This window comes from Acanthaster planci, linkage group LG01 (assembly GCF_054643075.1).
Source record: "Acanthaster planci isolate LZ-2023a linkage group LG01, COTS_SCS, whole genome shotgun sequence".
Classification (NCBI taxonomy): Eukaryota; Metazoa; Echinodermata; class Asteroidea; order Valvatida; family Acanthasteridae; genus Acanthaster; species Acanthaster planci.
This window is the reverse complement of record NC_141777.1, coordinates 22,852,538-22,876,790: the sequence shown is the minus strand read 5'-3', so window position 1 is coordinate 22,876,790 and position 24,253 is coordinate 22,852,538. Positions and strand designations below refer to the sequence as shown.

The 24,253-nt window shown below is 42.4% G+C and overlaps 1 protein-coding gene across 1 annotated transcript; it reads left to right on the top strand.

The window, feature by feature from the left end:
- Window positions 1–1,492: 1,492 nt before the first annotated feature.
- On the top strand, window positions 1,493–23,962 carry LOC110978419 (uncharacterized). The gene is made up of 19 exons (XM_022233410.2): window positions 1,493–1,732; window positions 6,098–7,470; window positions 9,293–9,461; window positions 10,349–10,499; window positions 11,691–11,899; window positions 12,433–12,925; window positions 13,375–13,524; window positions 14,035–14,219; window positions 14,658–15,000; window positions 15,772–15,972; window positions 16,182–16,355; window positions 16,897–17,059; window positions 17,254–17,606; window positions 18,209–18,413; window positions 19,085–19,255; window positions 19,502–19,767; window positions 20,263–20,445; window positions 20,960–21,059; window positions 22,250–23,962. Exons 2-19 carry the CDS (start codon window positions 6,116–6,118, stop codon window positions 22,341–22,343), a joined length of 4,965 nt encoding a protein of 1,654 aa, XP_022089102.2. The 5' UTR covers window positions 1,493–1,732; window positions 6,098–6,115; the 3' UTR covers window positions 22,344–23,962.
- Window positions 23,963–24,253: the final 291 nt, after the last annotated feature.

Sequence of the window (24,253 nt, the reverse complement as noted above, 5' to 3'; positions counted from 1 at the left end):
CCGTAGTTTGGGACTACTTTGGCAGGTTGCTGAAGTTTCATGGAAAAAACATAAAAAGGATTATAACAAAGTTTTACACATCAAAAATCCTTCAGGCCAAGCCACCAGCTGTATTTGATGGTAAAAAGTACTTTCACAGAAAGACTCTTTTATCATCCATACACTGCGTTGCGAAGATATCACGGCTACAACCAACATGCGTGACTTGTACCAAAGTTCCCCCGGTTTGCGGAAAATATTATGTGGTAAAAGCAATTTCTAGTAACATTTCTGCTCAAACATAATTGGGATTCCTAAATACACCGAGATCGGTCTGAGCAAAAGGTTGCAGTCTACTATGAATTATGAACAGAACCGAACCGCTGCGACGACCAAATATATGGCCCATGGCTGTTCCAACGTTATATCTGAACTGTGTGTAGGACACAACACAAAGCCCCATAGAAGCACAACAAATACAGACACCCGCAGTCACTTCTCAATAACCTTGTTTACATTGTAAGTCAGCTATTGTGAAATTTAAGTAAACCCTTTCCCAGACTTGCATGGGAACGAAAATAGTCTAGTTCATATAGGCCTTTCTTAATATTTATGGACATTTTATTTGCAGCAGCTGAAAATGAAGCTGTAGAGGACTCGAGCCGGAAGGGATCTTTCTGTGGTTCCCGAGTCGTTGACATTGCATGCAAGCACTGCTCATGTCTTGGCCTAAACGGCCAGTTGTCGCCACGATCGAGCAATTTGAAGACTTTTTGTCATTCAGCGGGTTACCTTTAATGCCTTTGCTATTTCAAAATTTTACAGATGCTAATTCGAAAAATAAAAAACGCTGTACCATGATGCTGAGCGCGATCAATCAAGGAGGAGGCAAAGACAGGATCAATCGAACTGCACCAAAGTAACGTGAACGGTGTGAGGCCAGTGATTACAATGTTTTATACGAACATCTTAATTGCCCAAGTCAAAATCTACCTTGAATAGTGGTCCCTCGTCTCGTTTGATCTTAACAATCCACTTTTCTCGCAGGATCTTATTCTTTGGAAGTCGATGAAAGCTAATTTCTGGCGATGATCTACTAATTCTTGACAGCGCGGAGTCTCCTTCAGCCTTGCTTTCAGTATATTAAGAAAGAAAGGCCTATACTAAGTAAGTAAATTAATCTTGTGCTCCGAGCAAATATAGTTCAAAATTATGAAGAGAAGGTCATGTCAACTTTTAATCAAAGTGAAAAAGGAAATATTTTAATGCCTGTCATTTTGTTGAGTTAGTTGGGTAACTTTCCATTTGAAAACGATCAATAAGGAAGAGAGATTGGGGAGCATAATCCGAAATTGTCATCTCAAGGATAACGCCAGTAGAATTTGAGAACAAGTTTTTTGGAGAGTACCCCTGTGAACACGCCCTTGTATCTATACAATACATAATGAATCCCAAACCAATTGTTACGGCTTCCAGGATTATAGATGTATTTTTGGCCCTTCAGTTGGAAGATACGCTCCAGTGGAATTGTATTGCTAACTATTTATCACGCTCATACCTGCCATAAGCTTGATGGTACGGAGTCTGCTGTCTGTCCCCGAGTTTACTAGCTATTAAATGCAGGCTCTGGCACAAAGGCGGCGTAGTCTGCTGTATGTGCCAACCTAAGCAACGACAACGTCGATCCTGTACAGCCTGATGCGAGAAGTAAATTCTATGCAACTTACGTAGCACAGAACACAGCTAGTCGTTGGTAAGTGTAATCTCAACAAGCTGTTTCTCACCAAGTAACCATTATGTTGTCTCCGTGGAAGGGCATACTACCAAAATATTAAGAAATACAAATCCAATCTATGAAAACGAGGTGGCTAAAAAGAAAAAGCCTGTGTACAACCAAACACAAAGCGAATTAATGCATAGGTTATTCACAATCTTGTTTGAATTAATGGATGAAATAATTACCCCTTATAATTATTTGAATCTGCCTCGTCTCTGCTTCTTGACTCGTGGAACTTCCATTTTTTAACATTAAATACAAGGTAGTGTGTTCTTCCATGGGGGAATAGTTGCTGTACGTAACAAACACTTCAGATCATATCCCCGCACCTGGACAAAAAAGTTGACCTAAACAAGGATGCTAATGGAGGTCTTAGAACACAAGACGTCTTCTTGTAGCTCTAGATAGCAAGGGAGTGGAGTGATGTTGCCCACATTCATTTTATACTACTGTCCTGGAATGAAGTGCCCAGTGCAGCTCATTGAATACAATGGCTATTTCACTGACTTTGAAAGAGTCAGAACACAGAGCAAGGACACAGGAGTTACCATGCAGTCTTACACCGGCGCGAAATGGGACTGAGGGGTACCCCCAAACAAGTCCAATCCTCATACACACACTCCAGCCTATTGCTACTCCACACATCCCCCAGATGTCTGAAACGAACTCCCGAGATACCAGTACTGGCACTCCAAAGTGCTCGATGATCGTCGCCGCTGGGTCAGACGAATCCAAAAATGCAGCTTAGTCGGACAAGTGGGACCGGCACGGTGTGCAGTAAAGGGGGCCCCCATAATGTGATGCACAAGCTGTATACCCTGAGGCTATTGTGCCTATTGTACCCCCCCCCAGGAAATCTGAAAGAAATTCCAAAGATTCCATCAACACAAAAGAAGACACAATAGTGGGGGCCCCTTTACCGCATATCTTGCATCATATGGAGTAATGTCCTAGCAATACTTGTGTTTTACTTGCAATTAACTGCAACATATTGCTGTGAGCAGGAACCACAGAGCGAGAGAGAGAAATCCCTCAGACGTTAGATCTACTTTACCCCCATGAATCATTTTGATTTTGGATAATCTATTATAGTTTCCACGCAAAGTTTTAAATTTCATTTCCCTCCCTCCAAAACATCAGTTTTGGGGGAAGATAAAAAAGGAACTTAGATGAATCTCTGATATTAATTGCAAGTAAACATAATCGTTCAGCGCTGGGAATGTGGCAGTAAAAGAACGAAATGTGTATACTTAATAACGTGTATTGGCATTTGTTATGGATAACAATATTTTCTTTTAATTTTTCTAACAATTTTCTTTCACAGACTAATTAATTTGAATAAGTTGGTAGAAGACATAATTCTCCAGACAATTAGAAACAAGAGGAATAAGAAAAATGAGGTACAACAAGTTTTAATATTTGGCTTTATTTATTTTTACCACGGAAAGACTTACAACGAAAGTATCAGTTATTGGATTTCCCTAGTATTTTTCATGTAGCTTGCTTGTATTATGTTTAACGAAATTAAGTATTCCATTTGTCACCCATGACTTGACTTTTTCCCGAATATAATTTTTGTAATGCAAAACTGCTTTCATATGTTTTCAAAAGTTGCCATGAATGTTATGAAATGTGTGATTTGGGTCATTTGTGGAAGTGACATTCCTATTTGCATTTAATATCAAGATAAATTTCAAACTTTTTATTTATTTACCTACTTTAATACGTCCTAAAGGGACGACTGACATTGTGCTTATAAGTACTTTTGATACCAAAAGAAGATACTACAAATATGTATAAATGACAAGAGACTGGATTATACCGAATACAACTCTCAATTTGCCCTTAGTACCATTTGATATCACATTTTTAATCAGGGTTGCAATAGAAGATGTTAAACGGGTGGGTCAATTTTGCAATGGCAACTTGGGAGAGCTAATGAAAAGTGCGTTGGCAAAGTTAAGAACTGTTAAACTAAAATTTTAAATTTAAAAAGAGCTGTGGCGGAATTTGTCCCCCTTCCTCCGACTTATTACCGATTATCATATAGCCACAGTGCATTTTTTCTGGAGTTGAACCTTTGGGATATTTTAAAGTAGCTCTATGCAGTCACGTTGACACCAATTTTGCAAAAATTAAACTTACCGTTCTTGTGCAGCGTGCATTTTCCGAGAGTTGGTCAATCAAAAATACTTTTTTCAACTCCGGCGTTCAATGCACGCAGACAGGCAGGCATGTTGCCTGAAACTTGAAAGGACCGCAACAACAGAATATGTTTATGTCAATTCACGGATCTGTGCTTCCCGTGGGTGAGGTCACAGTGAATAGTTAAAACTGGGGTGTCAATTCAAGGGTCTGTGCTTCCCGTGGGTGAGGTCACAGTGAATAGTTAAAACTGGGGTGCCACAAGGTAAGGACAAGTCAAACCACAAAACAATACGCATCGTTTGCAAATTCAATAACAAAATATAATAATTTAATTCAATTCAAAATATGATACATGTATATATTTACAATTACTTCCAATCTTAAATTTACATAAACGTCACTCAACAGGTAACAGCTATTACAATGGTCCAGCTGGCACCCTATACTTCCCTCAGGTGATAAATGTTGCTGGCCTTCTAGAAAGGGTGTTCCCAGGGCAGTGAACGTTCACACAGAACCGAAGTCCTCCAAAAGTTATGGTAGTTCACAATCTCAGGCCGATCACAGAGAACGAGGGTCCACACAGTGCGGCCGGTCACACAGAACAAGGGGTCAACACAGAGCGGGGCGTTCACAAAGAACGGGAATCCAACCAGAGTCTGGTGTTCATACAGAGCAAGGGGTCCACCAAAGCGTGGCATTCATATAGAACAAGGGGTCCACCAAAGCGTGGCGTTCACACAGAACAAGGGGTCCACCAATGCGTAGCATTCATACAGAACAAGGGGTCCACCAAAGCGTGGCGTTCACACAGAACAAGGGGTCCACCAAAGCGTGGCATTCATACAGAACAAGGGGTCCACCAAAGCGTGGCATTCATACAGAACAAGGGGTCCATCAAAGCGTGGCATTCATATAGAACAAAGGGTCCATCAAAGCGTGGCGTTCACACAGAACAGGACATCCACCCGAAAGGGTGCACCCTCGTAATTAGGCCAGAAATATGTCCGCCGAGCTTATTAATAAAAGTTATACACTCAAAATATTCTATATTAGAGGGTCTTGAGAGCCATGGAACTGAGGAATTGAAGAAATATGAGACTTGGCCGGACTCGGGGCTTCCAATTCTGAGCAATTTGGATGCAATCGGGTTTGAAAGTGGCACTATTTGAGCCATTTTGCCGAGGGAGGGTTTTTCAAAATGGCTACTTTTCTGGACAGGGACATTTTCTGCATTTTAGGGGTGGTCTGCTTCTGGTGAAAATTTCTCAAAAATTCATTGGTCAACCCCCCGAAAATTGAAAGGAAAATGGTCTTATCACTGCTGTCTACGGGAATTTATTTGTAGTGGTGCACCCCCGAGCAGACAGGCTCCATACCGGATTGTCCCCAAAAGTCTTGGCATACATTTCGATGGCCCAACAGGCAGTATTCCTGTGGGCGGGGCCAAGTGGCTATCACTATGCTGGCCCTACCGGGTAACCTTTGGTTAAATAAAGAAAAAAACTTTCTATCTACAAATTCTTCAAAGAAAATGCAAACAGCAATCCGGCCTCTATCATAATTTCATGGGAATGGATATCATAAGATGAATATAAACCATGCTTAATTTTATATCTCCCGCTAAAATCTGGCAAATTAAAGCACACAAAAATACTCCAAACTGCTTGCTTAAAGAATAATGCAGGTAGTTTGACGGATAAAAATAAGGTTACACTTAACGTTTTCCAAATGGCAACTATCATTCTTGGAAGATATACATGTGAAATGCATTGTTCATATAAGCATTAGCTGTGCATTTCTAATTTGCATAATAAACAACTACTTTGAGCTCTATAGAAAACTCCTAATATAGCTATTCCAAATCAAAAACCGAGGCTGAGTTTACACAGGACAATTAAATACTGTTTTTGCAGAAAAAAAAATTATGACAGTTTAGTTGAATTCACACTTAATTTTTTTACTGGAAAGCAGTATTGTTATATGATTGCCAAGTTTTTTAAAATATCCAGCATAGTGACTAGAAATGTTTTCTGTATTTTAAAATAAAATACAATGTATTCTTTAGCTGGTACGTTTTCGCGGGTATAGCTAAAGCTAAGAGTCCCACGAAGCTACTTTGTGGGAAACCATGACACAATGATCTTGTTGCCTCACAAGTGATTAAAGTCTTCATTTATCTTATTGTAACAGCTCCAGTTAGCGGCTAAAATGGAGACTTTGCGCAACTGCTATAGTGTATGGTTACTAGTCGCCGGATTAATCACAGCTTCGTGGACAACGTTCGCCTTTGAAGGCATCGTCATCAACGAATTCCAACTAGAGGGTTCTCAGTATGTGGAGCTCTACGATGGTGGAGTCGGCAACACACAACTGGACGGCCTGGTTTTGGTCCTTTACTCAGGGACTTCAGAGGTTGTATACAACCAGCCTTTGGTGCTCGATGGCTTTCAGACAAGCCGTGGGGGTTATTTCCTCGTATCATTTGGGCCTGCAATGCCGAATGCCAATGTCACATCTTCAACTCTCCTGCTCACATCAGGTTTAAATGCAATAGCATTGTATGACCAGACGCACGGCGCAATTCTTCACGCTGGATCAGCAGTAACGGATGTCGACTTGGTTGATGCGGTGGTTTACGGAAGCTCTCCAAATCCTCAGGACAGTAGGCTCGTGAGTGTTCTCTCTCAAGGCGAAAGTCCTCTCCAGAGGGATGGATTGCACTCAAGTGACGGAAATATGTCTCTCAGTCGTTGCAGGGGGTGGAGGCAGGTCATGCATTCGTCGTTCCGTGCGGTGAAGCAGAGCCCAGGCACCGATAACGAATGTCCTCTGCCGTCGTTTATCATCAACGAGCTGAACCCGACCACTGATAACAGTGGATACCAGTTTGTCGAGATTTTCGACGGCGGTCGAGGATTGAAAGCCACGGACGGCATTGTGTTGGTCGTTTACTTGGGAGCTGCTGCCCAGGACAACGCTGTCTTATCTGTCGATCTTACGGGTTACCGGACCGACCAAACTGGCTTCTTGGTTGTCGCCGCCAATGGAACAAACCTCGCCGATGTTATCGCTCCTGTGCGTTCACAACCTACTGTATTCCTACCTGTTCGTCAGCCAACGGGTGTTGCACTTCATTTAGGCCCACCGCAGAGGTTTGCAGCAGACAAGCCCGTCACAGACTATAACTTAATCGATGCTGTTGTGTATCTTTATCAATGGGAGGTGGACGATGTGTTGGTTCAGCGGCTAACTCCGGGGCAGCATGTCATGGTGGATTTGCCCTCATCCGACGGTCAGGAGTATTCTATCAGTCGTTGTTACTGCTGTTCAGTGCGCAATTCGTCAGTCTTTGGCAGAGGGCCAACTAGTCCAGGCAGAATCAATCGAGAGTGCCGCATAGCCAACCGCACTGTTCTCGAAGCGTCTTCTAGTACCGTCAGAATCAATGAACTTCACATCGGCACACCAGGATCAAATGATGGCGACTTTGTCGAAATTTACGATGGGGGCTTTGGACCACTTCCTCTTCTTGGTAAAACACTAGTGGTGTACACTGGCAGGCGGTAAGTTAGAAAGAATGTGCGTGGGTCATATTTCTTTTTTCAAAATCTAGTTCTTTAATTCATATTTTGTTTGTCTTGATGGTCAAATTTATTTATTGAAATAAATTTTTTTTAATGTTTTAAGACATCAAATGCGCTTTTTCAGCAGTAAAACATATCATATAAAAGTATCCTTAAGTTTCTTAAGTAGTCCTTAAGTTTTTTGAGAAGTGTATTTTCTCAACACAATACGACGTTTTTTTACACGATCCTGCAAATGTGAGATAGGCAGAGAAAAAATACCTGGCTTACCAAGTCAAAGTCCGAAAAGTGTAAAAGTGGTTCTTAGGGATTCCTTCTTTAAAACAGCCCCTCGATTCGAATTTTTCGAAGATTTTTCGAACGTGCTTTTGGTACAACTTAACTGACATTGGAGGCAGTTTCAACGACTACATATAAATCTATTACCTGACGTCTATTGTACAACCAGAAGTATTGGTTAAAAGTCCAGATCTGAAAATCGTAGAGCAAATTGTAGCAACTATAGTAACCAATCGAAATCTGGTACATTTCCATTTTTTACTATGACAACCACTACGTCTCAGGACCAGTTCAATGCAGTTGGAAGATCAATGGTTGCCAGTTGTCGCACGATATCACAGTGCTCCGCAGGTAACTAGGATAAACTGCACGAATTTGCATTCGTGTGTAGTTTTGTGCATCTGCCATCTAGCTTGTTTAGGTCTTTGCATCTTCACCCTTACTCTGCTACTGTTCTTGCATTTGCCCAAAAGAAATATCTCATCTGTAGGGTAATCCCGATTACGTACTGGGTTTGCATTCCCATCAAGGTCTAAGTGTTCATGCTTTTAGACAGGGGAGGGTTACATAGACGATATTTGGGTAAGCTTTTGATAATGTCTTTATCAATCACGTGATACCACGTAACATTAAGTAATAACCTTCAAGAGCAATCATCGTTGACAAGAATTCAAAGATGTATTTTCCACAGAGCTATCCATTCCAATAAAACAAGGGACACGTTATGCGTTCGGGTTATATAGTTGCAGTGGTATATGCACATGTAATGCGTTCACGTGACATGACCTGAAAGGTCCATTCTTCAAGGTCGATATCGTCAGGAAAAAAATCCGTTCGGATTGATAGTGAATGCGTTCAAAGAAAGGATTGCCTGCAATATTATGATATTATGTAAAATAGCAATATTTATCATGCGATCATTTGGCATGCAATGCAAATTCATAGGTGCTCCCTTCAAATTCGAATATCTTCAGGGATGGAAATTCGCTGACATGGTAAACTACATTGCCCATTTTTTTACTTTTTTGCAGTGTTGTTCTTGTTTTTCTGTGCCAGTGTTCATTTATTTTTATTTAACGCGCATCTACATTAGCTTCACTTACCCGACCGCCACGGCTTCTTACAATAAAGAAAACACCCTGGTTGCTTTAAAAGAGAATATATGGGTTTGTGTTCAAAGGGACCCATTACCGAAAACGAAAGGGTCCCATTAATTTGTACAGTTTCCAAGGACTTGGCTATAAGGGGAATTTCCTCTAGATCACAAGAAATAGAACCATGAAAGGGTGGCTATGCCGTACATGTCGTTCTACGGTTTTAATAGTTTACTTTTGTAGTAGCCCACTGGTATAATTTTTCTGCAAACACATAAAAATGTAGTGTTCCAGACTGTACCGACACTATCTATTATGTGTTTGTTGGTGGAAAATGCACGGTGTCTATGTACAGTTTACTCAGGCTACAAAACGCACTCCAAATGCACTATCACTTCTGCTTATTGCCAAATATTCTTTATCAGCAGGCCTTACAGAATTGTAGACCTCTCGGAATCAGTGACGAACAGCGACGGCTTTGCTGTGATTGCGCCCCCTTCTGTCATTCCTTCATCCACGTTCAATTTGCTGGCTGATGATTGGCTCAGAGCTGGACTTGATGAGCAGCAGGTGGGAGGTGCTGTGGCACTTTACGAGGTATCAGTTACTATGTTATAAGTCACCCCATAACGCGTGATATTAGACTCATTTCTTTTTCAGAAGAGCTTTTAATGAATCTTCTTCTATAGATGTGCGAAGCCACCCGATTCGACTACCCACTGCTACTTTTAAGTGGGGTTGCACCCCAAATACGTCTTGCTTTGAGTAGGTCGGTATCATAGGATCATAGCATGGACTATGTTCGCCACAAGTTGTAGGCTAGACCAGTTTTAGCTTGTTCACCGCAGCAGTAACTTTCTGTTGTGTGGCATGTGGGTTGCTTTTCATGCCATGCCTACAAGTGTGGCGAACGTAGTCCTGCTACGATCCAATAATACCAACCTGCTTATACCATGACGAATTTGGTGTGCAAGCCCTACTTATAAGTAGCTTTGGGTAGTCGGATCGGGTGGCGAAGCACAATGTATCTTCGTCCTGTCAGGTAGATTTTTTTACCATTGTACATTTGAATACCATAGTAATTAAACATCAACGCTTGCTGTCAATTCTGTGTATGAAGCACTACTTTTTAATAAAAGTTGGCATAAATTTCCATTTGTTTGTAAGAAATATATTTCACACGAAGCGGTGGTGCACCCAAATTTGTCCTTTCTGTTGGGAGGGAGGCTTAGACCAAACTGTATCCGAAAGTAGCTCATGATGCTCAAGCCCATCTCTCCTGTTGCCCCACTGGGTTGATTTGTCTTGAACTCCAAAGATCAAATTTAGTTAGGCACATTTTTAGCCATCGTAAACTGTTACACTATTCAGCATCTTGTGCACAAGTTATTAAAGCTGGCATAAAGTCCCAGTCTTTGGTAGGTATTATCGTTATCATGAAGCGACAGAAACGATTGGTGGACGAATTTTCCTCCCTACTCCAGCGACCTGCAGCCAGTTTTGATGCTGAGGATGGACCCAAGACAGACGGCCTGCTGGATGCAGTGGTTTTCGGCAACTCTACTTTGGCGTCAGAACTACTGAACATTCTTTCACCCGGCCAAACCTTGATACACAGCTTTTTACCAGTAACAAGTAGGTTTGAAAGCAGTCGTTAAAGATCAGGTTGACCTAAGCTTGCAGTGATCTAGCTCAAACAAACATCTACCAAGAAAATACTTATTTTTGAACCAAATTAAATTCTAATTTTTTCTCTTCATAGCTTGATTTCCAATCGTCCTCTTTAGGCTTTTTCATCACATGCACTTCAAAAGCAAAAAGAGCAAATTTTACTTATTGACCCCTTGTGTAAATACACAAAAAAATGGTTCACACTATAACCTGTAATAACTGTGATTTGGAATCCCATTTTAACCACGTTTTGAATGTCTACAGTCAAATTTTGGCATGCGATGATTGCGTCTAAATACGTCCAGCCCTTGATCGCGCTATCCAAAGTGGAAAGGGATTTAAATATTGCAGGTCTAGCGATGCAGTTTTGCTAAGGACACTTTTGGTAACTTTATATATTTATTTGACTGTACAATGCAATTTCACACACTTTTGGGATTGAGTATATTGGAAGCTCATTATTTCAACCATCCAGAATTGCTGCGACTTTTTTGGACTTAATAAGAGGGCGATGTTTTGTTGATGTCAAGTTATTTTTTGTTTCCAATTCATATTTCGAAGCCAAACTTGACTCCTTACAAACATTTTGGACAAGGGTTGTTCTGTAGTAAAATATCGAATATCCAGTTGTTTTACAATATTCACTTTTGCAACATGTAAGCCTGGAATGATATCAAAGGTTTGTATTGGTCCTGAATATTTAAATTCGCATTGTCATAAAAACAGACAAGACAACAGAATTAATATGTAAGCTACCTGAAACACAAAGCTGCATATTTAAGGATTGTAGGTTAGAATTCTGTTGAATAGACCCTTTCGGTGGCTGTTTTTCTACTGTTAGCTATCCACCTTGAGAAGAAGTACCCCTTCATCCTTCATCAGATCATCGGTTGAAAAGAGCCATGTCGGTAGGGCGAGTTCATTTTGTTGGTGGCAACGAGACCATAAGGCGTGCATATAGTCGTTTGTGAACCAGCAAAGTGCAGTTCCCGCTAAAGGAGCCTCCGTTGCAAGGAAAATGGGTCTCGCTCGAGCCTCAAACTTGATAAGAGGCCTCAACGTTCCCATCCCAGATTTACTCATATGCTGTGATGAAAAAAATTATTGTCGATATTCACATTACTGAATAAATGCATTTTCCTGCCCATGCAACAGCTTCATCTGCACTGAGATGTTACTCCCATACTCCACTTGACCAGGTTGCATTCGCCCCAGGTCCACCGTCACCTTTAGCTCCGAACTCTTGCCCCCCTCCGCCGTGTCTTTTGAACGAGATCAACTCGCTCCGCTCGTCAGCTACGGGTGTCTGGATGGAAGTTTCCTGTGAGGGACTTCCAAATTTTCCCTTGGACACAGTTATTGGTGTAAGCATACCTTTTGATTATTTGACACAGCGGCATTCGAGACAGTGAGTTTTGGGGGTATTTTCATAAAAAAAACTGAACAGGGAAATAGAGTATAACCTCTGTGGCAACAATTCAAATTATTCTGGACCCATTTTTAACAGTTTCTGTTGCTAGTCGTAGGGATGCATCCATCAAAATCCAGGGCCGTAGCCTTTTATTTTAGTATCAGCTGAAAGTTTGTCATATATCATGTGCAAATTGGTGTGGCCATGGAGGAATAATTAATTTCTATTCATCCATGATCTGCCACTCTCAGTTCAAGGTTGGGAAAAGTTGATGTGTAATTCCTACTGAAAAGTTTCATTCATTGATAAGGTATTATTATGTTCACCGTGGGCTTGAAAACTTATCTACATACGACATTTTGCAAGAACAATTTTCCATGGTTTCTTTAATTTGGGGGATACATGTATTCCCTGTCATACTGAAGAATTAATACATGTACCCTCCAAATAGGAACTCTGAGGACGATTTCATTGTCTTCTACTTAGGTATGGTGGGAAGTTGGACTTGACATGGGTATTGCGAGGTCGTTTGCCGGTTTTAAGACCAACAAAGACGGTTTTATCTCCCGTAACATGAGACGTTTGGGAACAAACCGTCATTTTGCACTGAGCCTGTACTTTCTCCCAGACGCCACCGACTTGTTTAACAATGCTGGCGCCGTCAGGTTAACCAGCAGTGGGTTGCTTGGTGCCATCGTGGTTAGTCAGGAAGGCGGAATGGGAGACCCATCAGCCTTGACAAACATCTTAACCCCAGGAAAGGCGCCCGTTCAGGAGCAGGAAGCCTTCAGCCACAGGGACGAATCCCTTAGCCGCTGTCTGGTGGGGGGCGAATGGGCCTTCGTTCTCGCCCACGTCTCTAGGGACGCGGCCAACCACTGCCCCACCAGGGCTAATCTAGACCTTGTCATTAACGAGATTAGCTTATCGGATCAGTTCATCGAACTCTTTGATCTGGGCGGCGGATATTCGCTTTTGGGTAAGAAACATTATTCTAACGCAACAGCGGTGCAGTACCAAGATACTTCAAGTATCAGCATACGGTTCAACATGGGTTTATAGCTCAGAGGTTGTTTTTCAAGCCTGTCCTGCAGGACACACTGGATTTAACACTAGAATACATTAAAGGGTCATGACATGCCGTTTACCGGATTCCATTTTGGCAAAGATTGGTCCCTTTGTGCATTTAGCAGTGTACAATGGATTTGTGGAGGCTGCTTGGAGAAAAATGAAATGGTTTAAAAATTAGCAGGGCCTTTGTACGCCCATACATGTAAATTACTTTACTTTGCAAGTTCGCTGACAATCCCAGGAAGAGTGGTTTTTAAAACAAAAGTTTAACAATCATGTTTCATGAAGACCTGTTTTATGTTATCCACTCATTAGCAAATCTTTTCTCCCCTCTCGTCTTTGTATTTCTGTTCGCAGATGAGTTCATGGTCGTTTTGTGCAGTGCCACAGGGGTGGCACTGCAGGTCATTCGACTGGCCGGATACACCACCGACGCCAATGGTTACTTCATTCTTGGGGCATCACATACACTCAACCCCGGCAGTAGTCACTACATACTTGCTGCAGGTCACCATGCAGTCGTTATTTTCCAATCTCAAAACCCATATGAGTCGCTTGGTTGGGGCTGCACCCTTTTGTCATTTTTTTCTATCTTTCTTTTCGGATTCATATTTCACATTCGCCTCCAATCTTTACCTAATACCACAAAGCTCAATGTCTGAAGCAAAACATGTGATGTATATGCTATATATAACATACATATATACCTGCATTGAGACTTTATTGCAATCTTGACTTTGTGAGTAGGCCTAACTTCATCCTGTTATTCGGATTCCGAAGCCTCACGCTCGTTATTTTGGCTTGGCTCTGGATGCGGGAGACATGTACATTGCGCATAAGTTTGTTAACCGTCTCAGAAACACCCGCTCTCATGACTTGGATTATGTAAGTTTTGACACGTTTTGACTGCCACCGGCTAGCGTGTCCAGTACACCTCTGTGTTGAATACGGTGCCAGCGTAATTCTGCAAAAGAAGTTGCTTTTTAACAGTAAAGTGGAAACTTGTTCTGCATCCAGGTTTCATAGACTCACTTGCCGGGGGCGTAGCCCTTTACAGATCGAGGGATGACTCATTTACACTAGCGGTGGGAGACCAGTTACCCATTCATCAGGCTCTGGTGGATGCTGTTATCTACAGAAATGAGGAAGGGAGCCTGGATACCGCTCTTAAGTCATTGATTTCAGACGAAAGCTCTGTAGAAGTAAGACATATTTTATGTCAGCACCCGGTACAGTGTATTCTTAAGTGTTGTTCCTCGTATTGAGGCTGATTTAACTCACCACCATCTTTCCGGGGTTTTAATCAGTGATGAATTTCAAGTACATTAGTAAAAATGATGTCATAGTTGAGATGTTTAGAGGGAAAGGGCGTCATAATGAAAGGAAAATGAATTGCAAGAACAGAGAAAGATGCCACACAATCAGTGCAAAGCAAGTATCTTTCAACCAGCCATACGTCGGTGTTTTGAAAAGGTAAGATATACAGACTGGTCAGTTCGGCTTTTACTCTGGTCTCCATGAGGTAAGTTCAGCGATGAGATTTAAAATTATAGGAAAAACGTCGTTGGACAATATACTGTATAGTCTTATTAGTCGACGCTTTGTTAACCTCTTATCTGCTTAATTTATCCTCGGTTCAGCTGATTTCAAGCGATCGGCATTTCAGCCGCTGCTTCTCCGGTGAATTGCGCTCCACCGGGGCCTTCAGCGGTGGTCGTCCCCCTACTGTGGCAGCCATGAATGACTGCCCAGTGTTTGCCGACCAGGATGTTGTCATCAACGAGTTCAACTTCGCAGAGCCGTCGGGGACTCTCCAGGCGTACGTGGAGCTGTATGACGGAGGGGTTGGCAACACGCCTCTCACGTACATCACGTTGGTAGCCTTTGCTGCCAGTGATAACAACGGAGCATACCGAACCGCTGACCTAAGCGGCTACCGTACCAACGAGCAAGGCTACTTCTTGATAGGCTCTCAAGATTCAGGTACAGATGGACTGAATTGGGGTATTGTTCAGGAAATGACTAGATTTAGGCAATCTGCACTATAGAAACGCATGAACCGAACTGAATTGAAGTCAGGATGAAAATTTGCTCTGTCCTCTAAATGAAAAAATTGCATATTATGCGTGACATCATTAACCAGGGGCAAAATGCAATTTAGACTCAAATTTCGGGTCAGTGTATTTGACCTGGTGTTTTTCAAAGTAATAAAGGTGTGCATATTATTCGGTTAGACAAAGAAGCGAAATGAGCCCCACATAACGGCTGAGTTGACCAGCAAGCCTGGTAAAGATGCTTTTATAGGATTCATTTTGGATGACACCAGTAAGTTACATTACGAATCAGGTAATGGCCAACCAGAAGACTGGGCGTAATTACAGTACCGACTGAAAAAGGGGTTACTCGTGTATGTTTGAGTTATGGAATTCACCAATACCGACGTACCCATTACATTAACGTTCAATCCAGTTGACTTGACGTGACTGCATTACCAGCAGATTCGGAATTGAGCCTAGTCTTTTTTACCGTCTAGAGTACACTTCCCAGGAAAGGAAAGCCGACTAGTGAATAACTTCCACAGTGGACAAAATACAACCAAACGGAAACCCAGTCAGACAAATAAGCGAAAATCAGACAAATACAAGCTTTGACCCTGGAATTTTAACTGCATGAGGCAGGCATGCATTTTACCCTTCGCTGTATTTCCAGTTACATGTATATAGTTCTTTTTTTCTCATGTAATGCCGGCCCCAGCTGATCTGGTGGTTGCGCTGGAGCGCACGTATGGAACTACTGTTCTCTCCCATGGCGCCGGTGCTATCGCCCTTTATCGGTCGGCTCCAGGCGTTTTTTACCACGGGGCACCAGCAACCAAGCGAAGCCTTGTTGATGCTGTCGTATACACTTTAGATGCGGAGGAAGGAACGACGCTTGTGGACGATCTCTTGCCGACAGGTAACACAAGCATGAATGTCTTTCTGAAAATTAGTTCACATTTAAATATTTGTCAATTTTTCAGCATGTCAAATCCAAAACCATTTTTAAATCTACTGGTGTTTTTATGTCATGATCAGTCCGATACAGGTCATGTGCAATACGATCACTGATGGACTCCGTATAAATTAGGTGCATTTTTGAGGTGAGATATCTTTCGTTTCTGACAGGTAGTTCTATCATCTACGAGGACGAGAGTTTAGAGGAAGAAGACGAGTCTGATGAAAGCATCAGTCGGTGTTTCGATGACAACAGGTTGAGCCAGAGTGCTTTTCGGATGAGTCAGCAGTCACCAAAGGGCCCCAATTTGTGCGGCCAGGAAGAGACTGGCGATGATGCAACAGGTTACAATCAGCTTTACCTATGACATCGTGCTGCCAGACTTTGTAATTCCAGTGACGTCGACTTGTTTTTGCATCACATTAAAACAAGAATCGACAGTTACAAATGAATTTGGTCAAGTGAAGTTACTTGACCTGATGATAGCATGCGTTTCCTTAATCATGTTGTTTCGTTAAGCAGCCAAACAGAGGACGTTTTATTCGTTACAGCAACAGAAGCATTCATTAAAAATGTGCAATAAACTATATGCAGTACATTACAATAAAACACAAAATGGTTTCATTTAGACATCTGTTTTATATACATGTACATCTGTCTTCTTCACAATACTTGCCGGATATCTCAACGGACAGTATTTTTGTCACCTTGATCAGATGGTTTGCCGGAATGACATAAATGTTATCCTTTGAAATAGTGACCTATTCAAATTTGTCAGCAAAACTAGTCAAATCCAGACATTTTAGACAAGTTTGCCAATTCTAATTATGACTCCATGACACGTTCTCGCTATGAAGCAGTGTTTCGGACGGTTTACTTCTTCAGGACTTTTCATCAGTGAAATGAATGTAAAGTCCGCCACCGGCCTCGGCTTCGTTGAGCTCTATAACGGTAGTCCTGACATCATTTCCCTGGATGGATATGTGCTCATCTTCTACGAAGGTCATCGTGACCGATCCGTCTACGAAATCGACTTGAGGGGGAAACGGTATGTGTACTTGGATTTTCACAATGAAACCTGGCAATGAAACCTGTAGCGACTGCAGTTGCAGCTACGGCCTCAGCAATAACAGTAACCTTATTTGTTTTAATTGCAAAATCAAGCCTTGCTTTTGTACTTTTATTTTCCTCGAGCTAAGACAACAGTGTCAACTTTCTCGTGTTTTCTCAAACACAAATCAGAATTAGTCCACTGGGTTATTTGGTCATCGGCGAGTCAGGTGTCACTCCAACACCAGACGTCATCGTGGACAACCTGGCATTCTTGAGCGGGCCTGGTGCGGTTGCCGTCTACTGGGGAGGCCTCGACTCGTACCCACGAGGCACGGTTGCAACTTCGCAGTCACTCGTCGACGTGGTGGTGTACGGAGAACCAGACAGGCGGGCGGACGGGCTCATAGGCAAGCTCGTGCCGGGGCAAATACAGGCCTACGAAAACACGGAGACGGTGTATGGTGAGGATGTGTCGCTTTCCAGGTGCATATCGAGCGCTCCGCTGACACTGGCAGCCTTTGTGTCGGCAAGGAAGACTCCAGGTTAGTAAAGGAATTGATGCTTATGGATCTATATGGAAAGACTTCCGGTTCGTAAAGGAATCGATTCTCGTGTTTCGGGGTCGTCAGAGGGTAAGATCTCAAGCATGCGTCTGAGGCACATGAAAAGACATGGTACCGTTTGTGGTATAATTCCCTGAGGAGTATAATGATGCGTTGCCTATTGTCAAATAGGCCTACCCAGTCTTCGTTTACCCTTGAAATGGACTCTCTGTAGTCACTTTGTCCAACATGAAGATAGGTTGGTTATGCCCGAAATAAAAGACCAAATTTAATAACTTTTCCTCGCGAAATGATATCTAAAATGCATGTATATTGACAGAGCCACTTCAACCAAGTTACTTTACATCCAATCAAATCTAGACGATGTAACAATCTAAATAACAGATGACTTCCAATTATGAGGACTTGCTGAAGGTGCCCCCTTGCCGGATTTTTTCCCAGTTAGAATACATATCTTGTTGAATGACCATCATGTTTCGTGATTAACATTTATGCATATTCAAATTGTTTCAGGTGTAACAAATTTGAACTGAGCCGTGCAATTTAGATTCATTTTTTTTCTCTCAATCATGTCAATACAGGCTCCCCCAACAATTGTGATGCGTTGTATCGGCCTGTTTTCATCAACGAAATAAGTCCCTACGGTTCAAGGTCGGATAAGTTCATTGAGTTGTACGATGGAGGACAAGGTCACAGTTCTTTGGACGCTCTTGTCCTGTTGCTCCTTGTGGAAGGGTTCAATATACCATACAGCGTGATACCAATAACTGGAAACCAGACTGACAGGTATATATAGGAACAATGTACTTCAGACATTAATGCAAACGAGCCAGTTCGGTATTCCAACTGCGCCTTGCTTGAAGTGCGTCCAAAGCCATCCGGTTCGTATTAAAGTGACGTCATCACAAAGGCTGACGCGCCACGATTCGCAGGCTCCCAATGGACGATCGCAAAAGTTGCGTGTTAACAAGTTCCACATAAATGGCGATCAATGCATGAGCATGTGCAGTGGGCTTGGTTTAAACTGAGGGGATGTCACACTTACGAACCGGATAGCACTCGTGAAACATTCTCACGCAGCAGTACGCCTGCTCATGCGCGCACTTTCTTCCCGGATGACCTTGGCGTTTTGCAATACCGAATTGGCTTAAGGCAATGCACAAGCACAGGATGTCCCTCCAACAGGATTCAAGGAAGCAATGTAAAAAATGCCAACTGGCGGTGCACAGTTTTGAAAAGGTGGTGCAGTGGTTTAGCTTAGTGATGCTAAGACATCGACTGTTGAACCCGAATGAAATACACGATACACCAAGCACAGTGAATTCACTTCTTTAGCAAGGCTCATTTATCAACAGATCCTTACCATGCACATTTGTGTTCTCTCCTCTGGACTCAAGAAGTCATTAGTATTATAATGACTCGCGGCTGAATTTTATTTCTTTTGGTTCTTGTTTCAGTTACGGATACTACTTGATCAACAACATTCCAGAGCTTCGGCTCAACGGTTCAGTTGCCCTTCACCGGGGAGACTATGCCCTGTTTCGCGCCTATCATGCACCGAGTGGCTCTGAAGTGACCAGGCAGGCCTACAGTACAGCTGGTTTAGATATGACTCTACTCAGGGGCACGTAAGCTCAAATTAATTGGCTGGTTCAATTGAACACGTCTAATATTTTTAAATGGTCAAATGCCAATACGGGTATCATACCAATATACTGGTTATCAAAAAAGGTTTTGAAAAATTAAATGTACGAGTTCATATAAGAAATATCTGCTATGTTTGTTCTTTCTCAACGATAACATTCACTTCATCAAACATTACTTTTGCTGTATTTGAATTACTTCCCTCACTCCCTCCCCCCTCTCTCTTTTAGTTTGACCACAACGAGGAAAACGTTCTCTCGCTGTCAAAGTTGTCCGCCATCTGAACGTCTGTATCTAACATTGGCCCCTGCGACACCCGGCTACACGAATTGGTGCCCAAACTCTGACCACGGCATCCGAGTTTCTCTCACCCTGACCGATGCTTCATATGACGTCTGGCGATCAAATGCCCGCTTGACGTCGTCCCTGGAGAGGATCGTAACGACTGGTATCGAAACCAAGTGTCGATGCGGTTTCAGCGAGGGATATGTCTGTGGTTAGTCCTTTTTGTAAAATCTAAAAGGCCTATTTTTGGTACCGGAGAACAACGGTAGATTGAGAGTTCCTCATTTTGCCGAAACAGGATGTACCTGTTGGAGTCTAGGCCTATACATCCCTTATAGTTTCAAGCTTCTCAGGCTTTTTTCTTCACTCCATGTACACAGTGTGAGTTATGTGAAGGGTTACGAGGAAGCAGGATTTCCAATACAGATTGCGATCTTCTTGCCTTGAAATTACAGCTGTATTATATCCGCGTTCCGTGGGCAACTAATAAAACTATCACCATAGTTTCATTGGCAAGTTTCCAAATTGCAAAGTTCTTCGGTGTTTGCTTCACTGACGGCTTGAACAATTTAATTATTTCAAAGGTTTTATATTAAACCATGTTGCCCAACCAATATAGACAACGATCTTTATGAGTTCCTGTGTTTATGTTAGAATCTTCCCCTGAGTGTTACTCGCTTTGTTATTTCCTTGTTGCTCCAAAAAGGCCAAAAGTTGCTTCGCGGTAGTGTAGTTTACCAAGCTGATATGTATGCCACTGACTCTGACCAGGCCAGACTGCTGGACGATAGCTTCCGTGCGTTCCTCTCGGAAACAGGCACGATAACTGTGGGTGGGAAAACCTACTCTGTCGCTGAAGCTGGTGATAAAAATGCACCGCCAACGAGTGGTAAGTGACACCTGCTACGCAGCCTCCGATCATTATCACAAACCAGGAAGTTTCAAAAAGGCTGTTTACCTGTCTAAATAATGACCACTTGCTCAGGCGCTGGAGCCCCGGGAGTTATTAGCTGGAGGGTGCTGCTTTGAACCCTGTGTTTTAAAATTCCCTTCAGAGAGAGATGAAGGAAGCGCAAATTCATAGCTTTTGCTTGTGTTTCTAACGCTTTCCTTGTATCACTTTAAAGACAAAGCATGTTTTTAAGCAGACCCACAAAAACTAATTCTTTTTTGATACACGACATTGAACAAACCCCATAGGGAGACTGACTAGGTGTTCGCAAAGAAATTGCCCGGAGCGTGATTTGAACCTGCGACCACTGAATACGACAATTATACGTTGGGTAGCAGGAGGCATAGTTAGGGTCAAACACATGCGTTGCGAGACGGTAAGACATCTCTTTAGTTAAAAGGTCCGTTTTGTTGGTTTTCACCTTACCCATTCTGTTCCTTTCTGACTGTAGGTTCCCCTGTGCGAGTGGCTGTCGTTGTGCCTGTGGTACTTGCCGCCATAATAGTAATCATCGCACTAAGTGTGGCTGTTGGATGCTTCATCAAGAAACGGTATCAGGAAATTACTTACAGTTATTCACTTATGAGCAATGCATTTTTCACAGATTGGGCCAATGCTAGATGAACTGGTAGAAAGTTGCACCACTTTGTGCCTCATGCCTAAATCTAAAACGCTCAAAATGTGAGGAGTTCATCACCAAAACTTTCAAGTTTTGGTGATGGTGAATTTTGGTGAACACAAAAACGTTCAAGTGGATGCCTTATCGAAGAATAATGTACGGAAGATATAATGTTGTCAGCTTTTTGAAAAGGGGCACCATTTCGAAAGCCCGAACAAGCCACTTGTGACTTCCAAGCGCCGTGGCCAAGACTTTTGGATGCAGCTCAAGTTCAGCTTAACTTTCACCACTTCTACAGACCTGGCCTCGTCTTCAGCTGTACGCTTCTGTACTGTCACTTCAACTTCTCGGTTCGGCCTCATTTTGGGGAACTCTGGCTTGACTACGGGCCGTATTTTCTTATGCTACAGGATCACAAACCTCTAACTATCTTGAGACCACGACCTCAACTCAAATTAACTTTCCTATACAAAAAACAAGGCTTCTCTTTTCGTAAAGGGATATCTGACTGCTTCGGGAGGAAGGTTTTAAAACCTCCTCCCGAAGTAGTCAGATATTACCATTTGGGTAGTTTCCAATCGACCCTTTGGTTGTTTATTTTTTTTTAAAAATGACCCTTTTACTGAGGCAGTTTGAGTACTTCCCCCGTGCCGTGACAGACAGCTAAATGAATTGCAAGTGATCTGAACAACACTGAGTTGTCAGTTGCCCTGGTGCTTTCATATATATTGGTTGCTTTACTCCCAATAAAATGCAAGGCAGTCGGGGCACTGAAATCTATGTTGATCAGTCGCTGTGGATGCGCACTGTGATTTGCCACTAAAGCCTGGTCTCCATATCGACGTAAGAAACTCAGAGAGCAACGCAATTAAGACGCCAACAACGCAGACAAATGGAAACAGGTCAAACGGAAGCGTCGCCACAAACGCAAACCAGCCCCAGAGAGATCGGCAAAGTTAAGCCCGGTTCAACTTTGCCAACTGTCTGCGTCTTGACGTCTTGCGGACTGTCTGCGATACAAATGACCATATGGAAACCAGACTTAAGTGTCGGTCATGAGACCCCGACTAGTTCTCGTGCATATTTTGATTTGTGTGGTGGTTTCTTCCCTTTTGTCTCCAGGCAATCAGCATCCAGCTCCGATGACGACATCAAGCTGGAGGAACCTAATCAAAACGTGGAATTTGACAACCTTGGTTACAGTGGCCAGCCGTGAAAAAACGACAGGCCCAGAACAAATTGGAATTTCGGTTTTCGGGTTGGCTTTAGCCACCTTCCCGAACATAGAGTGGTGGTGGGTTAAGTCATAATAACTTGCTGAAGTCGTATAACTCCTTCAAAGTAATAAGTACTAATTCAAAGTAATTATAGGTGTGGTTCAGTTCAAGTAAACGTAATGCCACTTTATTCCTTAACCGATTTTCTTTTCAAGTCATTCGGTAAACCATACATGCAAACGAATTTGCCCATTCAATTATATGAGGTTGACTGAATAAACAGCTTTCATCGGGTTTGAGTAAACTCCTTGTTAATGTTATTTACAAATATGTACACTCATACTATTTCTAACCAAACCCATGATTGTGGAATGGGACACTCAGCTAGTTACAAGTATTTTAGAATTCAAAATAATGTTGTCTAATACTGGTATATCGGAATTACTAAAACTAGTATAAGTAATATACTAACCCATAGACTGATCCGATGACAAGAATCAGGAGCTATTACTGCGGTGGGTGAGATGCACATTGTCCACTACTAACCAAAACCACGCCCTCGTCAAGCTAAGGAATGCACGCCTGAGTGACAGGGACACCGCAGTAATGGCGTCAGCGAATCGGTCTATACTATATACGGTTCTAATACAATCAAAAAAAACAAAAACTACCAGTACGCAACCAATGGTCCGCAGTAAGAAATAATAATTACATTCACTGAGTCTCTACTGGGGGGGGATGTGGAAGTAAGCTCAAGGAATGGGAAAGGCAAATTATGTGATACTTTTTCAAGAAGCCATAAGTTAAATTTGAATAAAATATGGTACACTGAGTTATCTAATTGCATATAAAAATAACGATTTGAATTCTCCAGACTAAAGACACTGTTGCTATTACCTTGTGATTCGGGGCAAGCGTTTGCATAGCCACCACCACCTCTGGAATGGACTGGTTTTAATGGGTTGAAGTACATACGTGGACTAAAAAGGTCTGTAGTCACTGGTATTAACGTCCCTACGGTCACTTGAAGACTTTTAGCTGTCTACTCTCACGAGTTGTTAGCTATAGCTGCACATTTTAAAGCATAGTAATGTAGGGATATAGGGTTTCTCCGGTGAGATAATTACTTTTGATGCGAATGTGAACTCTGATGGCCTGGTGGTCTCTGGCACGAGATCAATGCATGAGGATTAGCGCCCTTGCCGTGTGCAGACTTAAATTATCTCCAAAATTGCTGGAGACCTGGAGAAGTTTCTGGACTTTTCTCAGTGACAGTTCCCACGCTTGAGACCTGCACCTTGGTAAGCTGGCGGTAACAGCAAGATGGCTCCTTGTGGGATAACCTTAGCCCTAAATTTCCGTTGGCTTTAGGGTTCATACCAATTTGGGCAAACTTTTAGATGTCAGGGTAATAGAATTTGTGATTGCACAGAGACATTTCGTAGTATGAATTTATCATGGACATAGCAAATGTAACGTTTATTACGATGTGTATGTAAGCCATCACTCAATAATAGAATGTCCTCTGTCTCTGTCTTTCTTTCGGTTTTTTCTTGGCTTCCTTTTGGTTACAATTTCATTGCTGATTGACACCTGGGAATAAATTGAAGGGAATCAAGCCACAGTCGCCTCGAGTCCAGTTTTTGCCTGGTTCTGCGCCTCCTATCCTCCTTAATTGGCGGACGGATCTCCACCCTCCTGATAACTGCAGAAGGACCGGTCCGCTACAGTAATAAACATAATCATTAGCAAAGGTATCAGTCGTTCTGGCGTACATGTTCCGGTAGTCAGTCTCTTCAAATATGAAAAAATGCAAGAAATGAAGATTTGGTCGGTGTCTTATATAATGTAATTTCACTCACACACACTTCATTATTCATGTCGTTCTAACCCTGAAACCAAAATTTAC

Bases quoted from the DNA above. Each gene is read 5' to 3' on its own strand.
- LOC110978419 (XM_022233410.2), top strand. From the start codon at position 6,116: ATGGAGACTTTGCGCAACTGCTATAGTGTATGGTTACTAGTCGCCGGA. The intron at 15,973-16,181 runs GTAACACAAGCA...CGTTTCTGACAG, and splicing joins GGACGATCTCTTGCCGACAG to GTAGTTCTATCATCTACGAG. The intron at 20,446-20,959 runs GTAAGTGACACC...TTCTGACTGTAG, and splicing joins AAATGCACCGCCAACGAGTG to GTTCCCCTGTGCGAGTGGCT.